This window comes from Pristiophorus japonicus, chromosome 12, assembly GCF_044704955.1.
Source record: "Pristiophorus japonicus isolate sPriJap1 chromosome 12, sPriJap1.hap1, whole genome shotgun sequence".
In the NCBI taxonomy this organism is placed as follows: Eukaryota; Metazoa; Chordata; class Chondrichthyes; family Pristiophoridae; genus Pristiophorus; species Pristiophorus japonicus.
Window position 1 is genome coordinate 204368695 of NC_091988.1, and position 15750 is coordinate 204384444.

The window sequence follows — 15750 nt, forward strand, 5'->3', positions numbered from 1 at the left end:
GTTCTGACTTTATTTGTTTAAAGGTTTCTGATAATGACCAACACAAACAGCCTTACAGGTGTAGGTTTTGAATTTTAATTTGATGTAGCAATTTTACCTGCCCCCCCCCCATCAAACTTCTCCCCATGGCCATTGGTCCCCAACTGACACAAAGCCCAGCTCCCCCACAGACACTTCATCTTCCGCACACACACACACACACACGTTACACATTACACACATCCCCTCTCACACTAGGTCCATTTTTGAAAACTTTTTGGATAAATTTTAAAAAATGAATTCTCTTGCTGTGGGCATGCCGGTAAGGCCAGCATTTATTGGCCATCCCTACTCACCCTGCGAAGGTGCTGGTGAGTCGCCATCTTGAACCGCTGGTACATAAGAACATAAGAAATAGGAGCAGGAGTCAGTCATTCAGCCCTTGAACCTGCACCATTCAATAAGATCATGGTTGGTCTGCTAGCAGTTTGATAGACTGAGTGGATCACTAGGACACTTCAGTGAGCAACCATGTTGGTGTGGGCCAAGAGTCACACAATGATGGCCGGTCCCTAAAGGACCAGTTGGGTTTTTACGACAATCCGACAGCTTTACGGTCACTTTTACTGATATCAGCTTGTTTATTTCCAGACTCTTTATTAAACTGACTTCAAATTCTCAAACTGCTATGATGAGATTTGAACCGATGTTTCTGGAATCGGAGTCCAGGCCTGTGGATTACTGGTACAGTAATGTAACCACGACACTGCCCTTTTGGTGAATACTTGCGATCCTCAAGCCGAGGGAGGACATTGGTGGGGAACGGGGCACTGGGGATTGTTTAGTCTGCAGTCAATGATCCAAATTACACTGCCCCACAAAACCTGCCTGAACCCCAACTTGAGAAGGTCACCCCTCACCGCGACATTTCCGTCCCGTATTCTGCTCACTGCCGCCACCCCTCCGAGTGCGATTAGCAGTTTAGTGTCACGTTAGGGCAATCGGACCGAGGTGGCATGGTCCCCACAGCTAGGCGAGAGGCGATTGGCCCCTGCAGCCTAGTCCAGAGGTGAAAGGGCAGTGCACTGACCCAGCCCCTTCCCCATTGGCCAGATGAGCCAGTCCCAGTGAGAGGGCACACGGTCAGCATCAGTGATCAGCACCCAGTCCCACCACACCAAGGCTCTTCCCAAAGCCTTGCCCTTTGTTTTTAGTTTTGATTGCTGACAGGAGTCGCTCAAACGTGGTCACGTGTTTAGCCCTGCTGAGGAGAATATTGATCTTAACACGGAAAATGAAACGGAAGCAATGAATGTATCTTAAAAGTAAACCAGTGTGAATGTCCGATGGAAAGAAGTGACCTTTCTACTTCCCTTGAGTATAAAATTACTTCTTTTTTATTTACTGATGGGGAAAAAAATAAAAATCAAGACATGAAGCGTAAGAAGATAAAGTCTGACAGCTGGTGTTAAACCTAATGGAGAAACAGCTCCACAAATCCAGAGAGAGCTCACCAACTCATTAACATACAGTTTCATTGTTTTAAATAGACTAAGCAGTATCAATCAAAAAAATTAAATAATCGGGCACATGGCAGAAAATGAATATTAAAGCTACAGAATGCATCTACAAAAGGCCCCGGTTATTGGTGCTTAACAAAAAACAAACACATTTGGCATTTTGTACACCAATGTCACCTCCCCCTCTAAAACAGTTATCAAACATTGTGCTACAATAAAATCAGATACAAAAAACCTCTCCTCTCTATAAAGTAAATCACAGAATAATTCTCCAACACACAAAGCTTCTGTAATTGTCAACACTTCTAGAACATTTAGTAAAACTACAGAAAACAATATTCTAAATATACGCTTTCTTCAACAAACTGGTTCACATTTAATATCTTAATGTCCTCACCATTTGAATTTGTCATGATTCAACTGGTCAGAAATCGGTAAGAAAAGGCATCTTGATCATATTTGGGTCACTTGGTCCAACACCCAGTGTGAGCTGGGTACTCACACACTGTCTGCACAGTTTAGTGCTGTTCAGCAGAGAGGGGGAAAAATAAATCATCATCATAATAATAAAAATCATAGAAATGTTAAGTTCACAAGCACTAGGCCAAGGGTCCGGAATTAACCACAAAAGCAGTTCACTACAGTAGCAGTCGAGGACTGACCTTGGGGCAAGCAAAATATTTCCTTCATAGGACAGTTAAAGTGCCCCCTTTTTTTAATTTTTAAACTTTTTTTTTGGAAAGATAGAGGGTTAGAATCCTATGAAAACATGAGTGAGCTCACAGGCCTGTGTTTGGCCCATGAAGATTCCAAGTGCTTGGCGACTGGTTCATCCAACGTCCTAAGTGTTACCAGCACGGGGGGCAGCGAGCAAGCTGGTAACTCCCTCGGTGAATCCAAGTAAAGGAGAAGTTCGCGGGAGCTCAGGTGAGGTAGAGTGCCTTGTCCCTTGGTAACATGCTTAATTAAAAGAAAAAAGAAGTTACTTCAGTGAGCCGAAGCAAGCACAGCTGCGATCGTACGCTGGAACCGGTGCTGTGTTATCAGCAGCATCGTCAGTGTTCCGCAGTTTTGCTGCTACTGTAATAGATGTTTTAACCCAATTATAAGAGGCAGGAAGGATAAAAGAAAACATTAACTGACCGAATCTCTGGGTTGCATCTAAAAAGCAACTGAAAGCATGGTTTAATAGTTCCATTAAAATAGCGGACAAAGAGAATTTGATTTAATGCACTGAGCGCTTGTCAAATCCTGTCAGAAAGCATCATTTCCAGACCATCTTTTTAATTATTTCTGCTCTGAGTTCTGGAGAGTGTTGTTGATTTCAAACCCTTCGCCTCCTCCCTATCTTATACCCTACTTGACGTGTACCAGGTAGGAAATGTTTTGAAGAAGTGTGATGGATTTCTAAATCAGTTTCCTACTTGTTGGCTCTCTTGGTCCCGCTGCAATCTGCTTGGGTTATACTTGGTAGCTGAGAGGATCTGGCAAAGTCTGCCCAATCCCGTCCTGCTAACTCTGTGTCACCGCGAGTCAGACTCGCTTTACCCCTTATGACCCTGAATGTTGTGTTTGTTTTCCCACAAATCCCCAAGTCTTGCCCACACAATCCGGACCAGCATCAAGCCCAAGCTGGGACGCTCTCTCTGAGACTCTGCAGCAACCCAGGTCCAGGTGCACAAATCCAACCCTTCCAGTATCCGGAAATGCTCACCTCACAATCCAAAACTTTCTCCCGCTTTACCCATACAACCCGAATCTAATCCAGTGTAAGTAACATAGAATCAGAGACAGTTACAACACAGAAGGAGGCCATTCGGCCCATCGTGTCCGCACCGGCGACCAAGAGCCACCCAGCCTAATCCAACTTTCCAGCTCTCGGTCCGTAGCCCTGTAGGTTACGGCACTTCAAATGCAGATCCAGGCACTTTTTAAATGTGGTGAGGGTTTCTGCCTCTACCATCCTTTCAGTCAGTGAGTTCCACACCCCCACCACCTTCTGGGTGAAAAAAGTTCTCAACTGCCCTCTAAACCTCCCCCCAATTACTTTAAACCTATGTCCCCTGGTTATTGACCCCTCTGCTAAGTGAAATAGGTCCTTCCTATCCACTCTATCGAGGCCCCTTATAATTTTATACACCTCAATAAGGTCTCCCCTCAGCCCCCTCTGTTCCAAAGAAAACAACCCCAGCCTATACAATCTCTTAGCCCACTAGTCTAATGCAGTCTAACTCACATGATCTCCAGTCTAGCCCTGTTTAACCATCAACACAATGTTCCCGTGTTTAACCCACATGTCCCCAGCACCAGCCGAGCCATTTGCCTTTGTCACTGAGCCGTTTACCTGCAGTGGTTGATGACACACTCACTGTTGCAGTATTCATTATCCCACTCGCTGCTTTGTACTGCTGGGTTGGTGGCAGAGCCAGGAGATTGTGTACTGACTGTGTTCTGAAACTCCGGCTGCATGTGAGCATATCCCTGAGGGAAAAGAGAATTTGCCACTTTATTTGCGAGATTTTGTAATTGCACAATTTAATCCTGGGAATCCTACTCAGGCTGCAGCAGTCTGATATTTTAAGGATTTTTTATTAAGGGGGCAAAGGAATGATTTTAGTCGCAAGCAATGCTAAGCTCACTTATTTTTGGTTGAAAAACATTTAAAAGCATTTTCGGGCAATAATCCTCCATATTGGTCTCACTTCACCTTTCATTGTAAATTTCACTCCTGGAGTGGATGAACAGTAAAGTGTAGTGTGATTGCTAAGCCTTTGTTAATAAACCAACTAATTCTTAATCGCAATGAATGCTTAAGCAAAGAACCCATGCAGCAAATCCACCAGGCACTTGTCTAACCCGTTTCAACTCCGAGGGCACGTGGTCCTCAGACAGTTGCTGAAATGGGATGAACATAAGAACATAACATAAAAACATAAGAATTAGTAACAGGAGTAGGCCATCTAGCCCCTCGAGCCTGCTCCGCCATTCAACAAGATCATGGCTGATCTGGCCGTGGACTCAGCTCCACTTACCCGCCCGCTCCCCGTTACCCTTACTTCCCTTATTGGTTAAAAATCTATCTATCTGTGACTTGAATACATTCAATGAGCTAGCCTCAACTGCTTCCTTGGGCAGAGAATTCCACAGATTCACAACCCTCTGGGAGAAGAAATTCCTTCTCAACTCGGTTTTAAATTGGCTCCCCCGTATTTTGAGGCTGTGCCCCCTAGTTCTAGTCTCCCCGACCAGTGGAAACAACCTCTCTGCCTCTATCTTGTCTATCCCTTTCATTATTTTAAATGTTTCTATAAGATCACCCCTCATCCTTCTGAACTCCAACGAGTAAAGACCCAGTCTACTCAATCTATCATCATAAGGTAACCCCCTCATCTCCGGAATCAAACTAGTGAATCGTCTCTGTACCCCCTCCAAAGCTAGTATATCCTTCCTTAAGTAAGGTGACCAAAACTGCACACAGTACTCCAGTTGTGGCCTCACCAATATCCTGTACAGTTGCAGCAGGACCTCCCTGCTTTTGTACTCCATCCCTCTCGCAATGAAGGCCAACATTCTATTCGCCTTCCTGATTACCTGCTGCACCTGCAAACTAACTTTTTGGGATTCATGCACAAGGACCCCCAGGTCCCTCTGCACCTCAGCATGTTGTAATTTCTCCCCATTCAAATAATATTCCCTTTTACTGTGTTTTTTCCCAAGGTGGATGACCTCACATTTTCCGACATTGTATTCCATCTGCCAAACCTTAGCCCATTCGCTTAACCTATCCAAATCTCTTTGCAGCCTCTCTGAGTCCTCTACACAACCTGCTTTCCCACTAATCTTAGTGTCATCTGCAAATTTTGTTACACTACACTCTGTCCCCTCTTCCAGGTCATCTATGTATATTGTAAACAGTTGTGGTCCCAGCACCGATCCCTGTGGCACACCACTAACCACCGATTTCCAACCCAAAAAGGAACCATTTATCCCGACTCTCTGCTTTCTGTTTGCCAGCCAATTCTCTATCCATGCTAATACATTTCCTCTGACTCCGCGTACCTTTATCTTCTGCGGTAACCTTTTGTGTGGCACCTTATCGAATGCCTTTTGGAAATCTAAATACATCACATCCATCGGTACACCTCTACCCACCATGCTCGTTATATCCTCAAAGAATTCCAATAAATTAGTTAAACATGATTTCCCCTTCATGATTGGGAATGGTTTTATGCCTGTTCTACATCCACCCGAGTTTCTTCTGCACTGACTTCAATGGAAAAATAAAAATCAGGTGGGTTTAATATTGCCGCTGATTCCCTATCGCCCATGTTGCACTGATGTCAAAGATCACTTTCACCCCTCCCCCGAGCTAAACCTGTGCCCGTTCCGTCAGTATTACCTGCGTGTTGTGCTTGGGAATTGAGTGGGGCTCATTCACCTGAAGGGCTTTACACTCAACTATTTATACCGAATCCTATTGTTCAGTAACTGGGAGAACTCCAGTGTGGGTTTATCCCAGGTTCCACTGCACTGCCGGGAAATTGGTGGGATAGGACCTCTGCCCAGGAAATCGGTGGGATAGGACTTCTGCCCAGGAAATCGGTGCGATAGGACTTCTGCCCGTCTGCTGTCTGCACCACTGACCCTCTCTTGCTACCAGGGGTATTTTTATATTGATGGAGAGTGATCCCATTCAGGGCCCAGCCGGTGGTGTTAGCCCACGGGGGAGGGGAATCACTGCAGTGCATTTTTTTAAATTCAGAAACTGCCCTAATTTGCAAATAGATGGGTATCCATGCAGCGACGGATGGGTTATAGCAAGGAACTGGCTCTTTAAATCCCCCATTGGGCCCTTAGCAACACTGGGGCAGATTACAGCACAGAAGGAGACTATTTGGCCCATGCTGTTGGTTCCAGACGTAATCCAAAACTAATCCCAATGTCCCACCCCTCTCTCCATGGCTCTGCATCTAACTCCGCTTCAAATATACGTGCAATTTTCTCTGACAAGTTGCAGAGGCCACTGCCTCAACCACTCCCTTTGGCAAAGTATTTCTGAGCCCTCTGTGTAAAGAACTTTCCTTTAACCTCTCTCTTTTAGGGATCATTTTAAATGGTTGCTCCCTCATCACTGACGCCCCGACCACAGTGGGTAACCTGAACTCCAACGCCTCTCCACTGTTGTCCAGCTCAGTGGGCTTGTCATTGCTTGAGTCCACTCTTACCCAACCAATTGTAGCCAGCGCACCCTCAGCAATGGCTTCTCTTCCCGTCCCCTTTGCTTCTGGAGTCTCCCCAAGGACTCAATCAAAACCTTTCGTCAATTTAAAAACCTCTATAAAATCTCCTCTTGACCTTCTGTGCTTCCGTGGAAGGAGTCCCAGTAGCTCAGGTCTAGTTTCCCTGTCGCTGGGTCCATGCTGGTGAATCTAGGCAGTACGGTCCCCAGTGCCGGGCAGGGAGAGTTCAGTATCATGCTCACCTGTGGTCCCGGCGGAGAGTGAAGCTGGGATTGGACCTGCAATGGCATCTGGTGGGAGATGATTGGCTGGCTCTGGACCTGCTGCATGGAGATGGACTGGTTGAGGGCGGCACTCTGCTGCTGGTGATGGTGGTGCTGGAGGGAGAGCTGCTGGTGCAGAGGAGGGCTGATCTGGAGCGAAGGAGGTGGCGAGCCACTCAATGGCATCTGCGACATCACGGACTTGGAGGCGAGGGTCCTGGAGAGACTGTGGTGGGACGGGCCCGAGTACGTTTGCAGGTCTGACTGAGGGAGGAAGGAATTTGGTCCAATGTAAGGTGATGAGGTCTGGGATGGCAGGGTGTAGAGTGGCTGCTTTGGGGGAATCATGTGTGATTGCTGAGATGTTGGCCCGCTCTTCGTTTCTGCTTGGTCATTGTAGCTCTGTGGAAGCACGTCAAATATCAAAGTTAGAGTTGTATTCTATCGAGTAGAAATAGCCAAGAATAGGGACTGGGTATTTTGGGCCATGACATCGCAGTTCCCTTTGGCCGCGGGCCTCTAAGTCAGCCTGAAGCTCCCCACCAATCATGGAATGATATTACACAGAAGGAGGCAATTCGGCCCATTTTGTCAGTGACTGCAATCCATTCACAGATAGACTTTCCTCCGAACCGTCCACTCTGGACTGGGCTCCTTGCCAATAACAGGCGCCAACCTTCAAAGAAAATGTCCGGCAAACCTTGTATCATTTGGTTAGACTAACACGCTTCACTTGACAATCTAAACAAATGCAATAGCAGTAATAAAAATTTGGATAGAGACACCAGTAACAAGACAGATATCAGTGAGAGAGATCAGTAACAGGGCAGATATCAGTGGGACACCAGTAACAGGGCAGATATCAGTGAGAGACACCAGTAACAGGGCAGATATCAGTGAGAGAGATCAGTAACAGGGCAGATATCAGTGGGACACCAGTAACAGGGCAGATATCAGTGAGAGAGATCAGTAACAGGGCAGATATCAGTGGGACACCAGTAACAGGGCAGATATCAGTGAGAGAGATCAGTAACAGGGCAGATATCAGTGAGAGACACCAGTAACAGAGCAGATATCAGCGAGACACCAGTAACAGGGCAGATATCAGTGAGAGAGATCAGTAACAGGCCAGATATCAGTGAGACACCAGTAACAGGGCAGATATCAGTGAGAGGCACCAGTAACAAGGCAGATATCAGTGAGAGAGATCAGTAACAGGGCAGATATCAATGAGAGACACCAGTAACAGGGCAGATATCAGTGAGTGACACCTTAACAGGGCAGATATCAGTGAGAGAGATCAGTAACAGAGCAGATATCAGTGAGACACCAGTAACAGTGCAGATATCAGTGAGAGAGATCAGTAACAGGGCAGATATCAGTGGGACACCAGTAACAGGGCAGATATCAGTGGGACACCAGTAACAGGGCAGATATCAGTGAGAGACACCAGTAACAGGGCAGATATCAGTGAGAGACACCAGTAACAGGGCAGATATCAGTGAGAGAGATCAGTAACAGGGCAGATATCAGTGAGACACCAGTAACAGGGCAGATATCAGTGAGAGAGACCAGTAACAGGGCAGATATCAGTGAGAGAGATCAGTAACAGGGCAGACATCAGTGAGAGAGATCAGTAACAGGGCAGATATCAGTGAGAGAGATCAGTAACAGAGCAGATATCAGTGAGAGACACCAGTAACAGGGCAGATATCAGTGAGAGAGACCAGTAACAGGGCAGATATCAGTGAGAGGCAGCAGTAACAGGGCAGATATCAGTGAGAGAGATCAGTAACAGGGCAGATATCAGTGAGAGACACCAGTAACAGGGCAGATATCAGTGAGAGAGACCAGTAACAGGGCAGATATCAGTGAGAGAGATCAGTGACAGGGCAGACATCCGTGAGAGAGATCAGTAACAGGGCAGACATCAGTGAGAGAGATCAGTAACAGGGCAGATATCAGTGAGAGACACCAGTTACGGCAGATATCAGTGAGAGAGATCAGTAACAGGGCAGATATCAGTGAGAGAGACCAGTAACAGGGCAGATATCAGTGAGAGAGACCAGTAACAGGGCAGATATCAGTGAGAGAGATCAGTAACAGGGCAGATATCAGTGAGAGAGATCAGTAACAGGGCAGATATCAGCGAGAGAGACCAGTAACAGGGCAGATATCAGTGAGAGACACCAGCAACAGGGCAGATATCAGTGAGAGACACCAGCAACAGGGCAGATATCAGTGAGAGACACCAGTAACAAGGCAGATATCAGTGAGAGACACCAGTAACAGGGCAGATATCAGTGAGAGACACCAGTAACAAGGCAGATATCAGTGAGAGACACCAGTAACAAGGCAGATATCAGTGAGAGACACCAGTAACAAGGCAGATATCAGTGAGAGACACCAGTAACAAGGCAGATATCAGTGAGAGACACCAGTAACAAGGCAGATATCAGTGAGAGGCACCGGTAACAGCGCAGATATCAGTGAGAGACACCAGTAACAGGGCAGATATCAGCGAGAGGCACCAGTAACAGGGCAGATATCAGCGAGAGACACCAGTAACAGGGCAGATATCAGTGAGAGAGATCAGTAACAGGGCAGATATCAGTGAGAGAGATCAGTAACAGGGCAGATATCAGTGAGAGAGATCAGTAACCGGGCAAATATCAGTGAGACACCAGTAACAGGGCAGATATCAGTGAGAGAGATCAGTAACAGGGCAGATATCAGTGAGAGACACCAGTAACAGGGCAGATATCAGTGAAAGACACCAGTAACAGGGCAGATATCAGTGAGAGACACCAGTAACAGGGCAGATATCAGTGAGACACCAGTAACAGGGCAGATATCAGTGAGAGAGACCAGTAACAGGGCAGATATCAGTGAGAGAGATCAGTAACAGGGCAGACATCAGTGAGAGAGATCAGTAACAGGGCAGATATCAGTGAGAGAGATCAGTAACAGAGCAGATATCAGTGAGAGAGATCAGTAACAGGGCAGATATCAGTGAGAGAGACCAGTAACAGGGCAGATATCAGTGAGAGAGACCAGTAACAGGGCAGATATCAGTGAGAGGCAGCAGTAACAGGGCAGATATCAGTGAGAGAGATCAGTAACAGGGCAGATATCAGTGAGAGACACCAGTAACAGGGCAGATATCAGTGAGAGAGACCAGTAACAGGGCAGATATCAGTGAGAGAGATCAGTAACAGGGCAGACATCCGTGAGAGAGATCAGTAACAGGGCAGACATCAGTGAGAGAGATCAGTAACAGGGCAGATATCAGTGAGAGACACCAGTAACGGCAGATATCAGTGAGAGAGATCAGTAACAGGGCAGATATCAGTGAGAGAGACCAGTAACAGGGCAGATATCAGTGAGAGAGACCAGTAACAGGGCAGATATCAGTGAGAGAGATCAGTAACAGGGCAGATATCAGTGAGAGAGATCAGTAACAGGGCAGATATCAGCGAGAGAGACCAGTAACAGGGCAGATATCAGTGAGAGACACCAGCAACAGGGCAGATATCAGTGAGAGACACCAGCAACAGGGCAGTTATCAGTGAGAGACACCAGTAACAAGGCAGATATCAGTGAGAGACACCAGTAACAGGGCAGATATCAGTGAGAGACACCAGTAACAAGGCAGATATCAGTGAGAGACACCAGTAACAAGGCAGATATCAGTGAGAGACACCAGTAACAAGGCAGATATCAGTGAGAGACACCAGTAACAAGGCAGATATCAGTGAGAGACACTAGTAACAAGGCAGATATCAGTGAGAGGCACCGGTAACAGCGCAGATATCAGTGAGAGAGACCAGTAACAGGGCAGATATCAGTGAGAGACACCAGTAACAGGGCAGATATCAGCGAGAGGCACCAGTAACAGGGCAGATATCAGCGAGAGACACCAGTAACAGGGCAGATATCAGTGAGAGAGATCAGTAACAGGGCAGATATCAGTGAGAGAGATCAGTAACAGGGCAGATATCAGTGAGAGAGATCAGTAACAGGGCAGATATCAGCGAGAGACACCAGTAACAGGGCAGATATCAGTGAGAGAGATCAGTAACAGGGCAGATATCAGCGAGAGGCACCAGTAACAGGGCAGATATCAGTGAGAGGCACCAGTAACAGGGCAGATATCAGTGAGAGAGATCAGTAACAGAGAAGATATCAGTGAGAGGCACCAGTAACAGGGCAGATATCAGTGAGAGAGATCAGTAACAGCGCAGATATCAGTGAGAGAGAACAGTAACAGCGCAGATATCAATGAGAGAGATCAGTAACAGGGCAGATATCAGTGAGAGAGACCAGTAACAGGGCAGGTATCAATGAGAGAGACCAGTAACAGGGCAGATATCAGTGAGAGAGACCAGTAACAGAGCAGATATCAGTGAGAGAGATCAGTAACAGGGCAGATATCAGTGAGAGAGACCAGTAACAGGGCAGATATCAGTGAGAGAGATCAGTAACAGGGCAGATATCAGTGAGAGAGATCAGTAACAGGGCAGATATCAGTGAGAGAGATCAGTAACAGGTCAGATATCAGTGAGAGAGATCAGTAACAGGGCAGATATCAGTGAGAGACACCAGCAACAGGGCAGATATCAGTGAGAGACACCAGCAACAGGGCAGATATCAGCGAGAGAGATCAGTAACAGGGCAGATATCAGTGAGAGACACCAGCAACAGGGCAGATATCAGCGAGAGAGATCAGTAACAGGGCAGATATCAGTGAGAGATACCAGCAACAGGGCAGATATCAGCGAGAGAGACCAGTAACAGAGCAGATATCAGCGAGAGAGATCAGTAACAGGGCAGATATCAGTGAGAGACACCAACAACAGGGCAGATATCAGCGAGAGAGATCAGTAACAGGGCAGATATCAGTGAGAGATACCAGTAAAAGGCAGATATCAGTGAGAGAGATCAGTAACAGGGCAGATATCAGTGAGAGACACCAGCAACAGGGCAGATATCAGTGAGAGAGACCAGTAACAGGGCAGATATCAATGAGAGAGATCAGTAACAAGGCAGATATCAGTGAGAGAGACCAGTAACAGGGCAGATATCAGTGAGAGAGATCAGTAACAGGGCAGATATCAGTGAGAGAGACCAGTAACAGGGCAGATATCAGTGAGAGACACCAGCAACAGGGCAGATATCAGTGAGAGAGACCAGTAACAGGGCAGATATCAGTGAGAGACACCAGCAACAGGGCAGATATCAGTGAGAGACACCAGTAACAGGGCAGATATCAGTGAGAGACACCAGTAACAGGGCAGATATCAGTGAGAGAGATCAGTAACAGGGCAGATATCAGTGAGAGAGATCAGTAACAGGGCAGATATCAGTGGGACATTATTCATTCTGAAAGCATTACCAAGAATGATCCATTCTTTGTTTCTGGAAAGCAGATATTGATGCTGCTGCTGGACTGTAAGCCACAATCGAACCCTAATACACCCCACGGGAACAGGGAGCGTTTGAGTCGATTCCCTGTTTTACAGCACAGAAACAGGCCATTCGGCCCATCGCTCCGTGCCGGGGTTTGTGCTCCACACCAGCCCCCTCCCACCCCTCTCCATCTCACCCCATCCCCATATCCTTCTATTCCTTTCTCCCTCATGTGTTTATCCAGCTTCCCCCTAAATACATTGACACTATTCGCCTCAACCCCTCCCTGTGGGAGCGAGTTCCACATTCTCACCCCGCTCTGGGTAAAGAAGTTTCTCCTGAATTCCCCATTGGATTTATTAGTGACTGTCTGATATTTATGGTCGCTAGGTCTGGATTGACCCACAAGTGGAAACATCTTCTCTACATCTACCCTACAGACTGGGGAGGAATCCTGTCAAAAACTGAGGGCACCTCCTAACAAGCGAGTCATGATCGCGGTAGAGCAGAGTTGGTTGTGATTCCTCACCTTGGATACTAAACTGGCTCTGTAGGCAGCAAGTGCTTTTAGGTATTCCTTCTTGGCAGCCTCAGTTTTCTTCTTGTATGCCTGTAAAAGCAAAACAAAGTTCTGTCATCATTTTATTTTGGACTGAGAAACCCAAATCAAGCTGGAGAACACTGCCAAGGTTGGAAAGAGCAGGAGAGATGTTAAGATAAATCTTGACATGGGGATCAGCCTGAGTTTTAAAAGCCTGTAGATTTTACGAAGGAGGGAAGGCCAGAGGTAGAAACATGGTTCCATTGTTTCGAGGTCCTACTAAGCTGCAAATAGACAATATTTGAAGTTTTCCTACAACAAAATGTTAAGTTTGCCCTGCTTGTTTTGGAGTTATAAATCTCACGGCAGCAGAGATTCCCAACCTTTCTGTATGTTGAAGACCCTCAGACTCCTGGGGAGCCTCTGAACAAACTTCTGAGAAATGGTATCTGCTATCAAAAGGAGAACTGCCCTCTCCTGGTAGAATTTTGTTCTGGTGTCGAGCAACAGGAATAATAAATACAGAAAAATGAGGAAACTTGAGATACGAGGTCAAATAAGCCAGAAATCTGATGACCAGTCCCCAACCCTGGGGACTGGGAACCTGGCGTAAAAATTGTAATGTATGCACCTGTGAGCATGCTCACAGGTTGGTGGAGCTGTTGAGTTGTGAGTGGCTTAGCCAGTCACGTGATGTTCACAAGACTCAATAAAACCCCAGCCAGTTGGGTTCAGGTGATCCACGATGGGGCAGGTGGTTGTGAGCCTGGTGCATGAACTGGTAATGTGTAGTGTGATTGTTAAACCGTTGCTAATAAATCAACCACTTCTTAATAGCAATGTGTTGCTATGAATTCTTAAGCAAAGAACCCATGAAGCAAATACATTACAAAAACCTATGCCTAAGACTGTGTGAGCGAGGGGCTGCTGAGGGCTGAATCAGGACTAATATTGCATTATTCCTGTCCCTGGTGTTGGGAGGGCCCTGGATGGTCATCAGGAAGGGCAGACTTCCCTCAGAACTAAAACTCCATTAGCGTCTGGCTCCCGTTTTACATCACAGCACTGCCGTAAGCTTCACCCAGCCATGGTGCCTGTGTGTATGAATGACCTGGAGCTCACGCTCTGGATGGGCAAAGGTGGGCCTCCAAGGGTGTGTGTGGGCATCTGCGGCTGCAAGTGCCATTCGTTCTGACCAAAGGTGCACTTCCAGCATGGATAATACTTGCATTTATAGAGTTCCTGGTCACATTGAAACGTCTCAAAGCACTTCACACAATGATTTCCTTTTGTTGGTAAGCGCACTGACTGTTAAGTAGTGCCTTTTTTGTGTGTACAGGGAGAGCTTGTGTCCAGAGAGTTCACACCACAATTGTCAGGCAATCAAGTCAATGCAGACAGTGTGACTGTGTGGGGTATGTTCAAGGCAGCACAGAAACAGAGGGTGACCTACCCCGAGGTCCAGGCATTTCACTGCTGGACATCCAGTGCACTAATTCACCAGCATGGTACCAGCTTTTCTGGGGGGAAAGGGAGCCCACTGACAGCGATTCTGGGGGGAATCCCATGTGCTGACATTTATGGAGCATATTTCAACCTCAGTATTTATAATTAAAGGCACTCCTGATCCTTTCTCCGACCGTGCAAGGAGGCTCTCGTTGAAGGCGGCCGCTTGCCAGGCCTGGCCACCCTGAGCTGGCCCGATTCCTCCCAGGGGATGTTAGGACCCTCATTAGCATGAGCAAGGGGCCTACGGCCTGTTTTAGGCGGCCACCCCAGATGCCTGAAAATCGTCCAGGGCCAATGCGTCCTCGGGGGAGGGGCGCAGGGTATAGCCCTGTGAAATTGGCGATTTTCGCCCCCATCTGGAAAAAGGGTGTAACAATGATCAATTTCTACCCGAGTGAGTCAGGCATGTTCAGTCTGTGCTGTGTATTGTTTACTTCCTAAGACATGATGGACTGGAGCACATAAATCCAGGCTGACACTCCAGTGCAGTACTGAAGGAGTGCTGCACTGTCAGATGAGAGGCTAAACCTTCATTGTACTTCATTGACTGTAAAGTGCTTTGAGACATGAAAAGTACTATATAAATACAAGTCTTTTTTTTTTATGATTACTAATTTTATCCACTTCGGAAGGATCAAAGAACCCTGCCAGGATTGGAATCTAAGATCTTTCGTTCCTGCCCCCAGCACTCAACCATCTGGGCTACCCGACCTATCCTCAACTATCCAGAAACTGCTTTGATCCAGAGCTGCCATCTTGGTTTCTACCACTAGTTGAATCTACTCAGTACCTCGCATCACTGGGACCCCTTTCACTATTTCTATAGCAGGGCTTATTGATAATAATTGATAATTCATGTATCTAAATGTAAGATCTTTTATGCAGATCTTCTTTCCCACACAAATGATGGTACAATCCTTCCAGGATTTTGCTCCTTTAACTTAACCTTTTCTGCCCTGATCTTGTTCTCTCTCAGATACTCATCAATACAGATGAGAAGGGCTGAGCTCCTCCAATAACTCACAACGCATCCCTCAATAAACACACAACACAAGCGATCCAGAAGCAAGATTTCACTTGTCACATAAGCTGGTGAACTCGTCCCTTCGAATTATATGACTGAGAGGTATTGGGCTAGCCACGTGATTGGTTGGAAGAACTGTCACAATGGATGCATTTTATTTTTCCTTTGAGAAAACAGACTTCGAATCAAAATGAAAAAAAAAAGGGTTGCTTGATTTGGAGAATAATGGGCCATTGTCGGCAGGAGCTCGGCACGAATAATGATG

At 46.6% G+C, this 15750-nt stretch overlaps 1 protein-coding gene across 7 annotated transcripts in view; it reads right to left on the minus strand.

Annotated features, from left to right (window-relative positions):
• Positions 1-1366: 1366 nt before the first annotated feature.
• The window catches only part of tox2 (TOX high mobility group box family member 2), a 274812-nt gene continuing 260428 nt past the window's right edge, over positions 1367-15750 (minus strand). For all 7 annotated transcript variants that reach the window (XM_070896484.1, XM_070896489.1, XM_070896483.1 and 4 more), the window contains 4 exons: positions 12941-13021; positions 6982-7404; positions 3844-3980; positions 1367-2459 (listed from right to left, as the gene is read on the minus strand). In XM_070896484.1, coding sequence (XP_070752585.1) covers positions 2423-2459; positions 3844-3980; positions 6982-7404; positions 12941-13021 — 678 coding nt within the window. In that variant the 3' untranslated portion in view covers positions 1367-2422. The remainder of the gene's footprint in view (positions 2460-3843; positions 3981-6981; positions 7405-12940; positions 13022-15750) is intronic.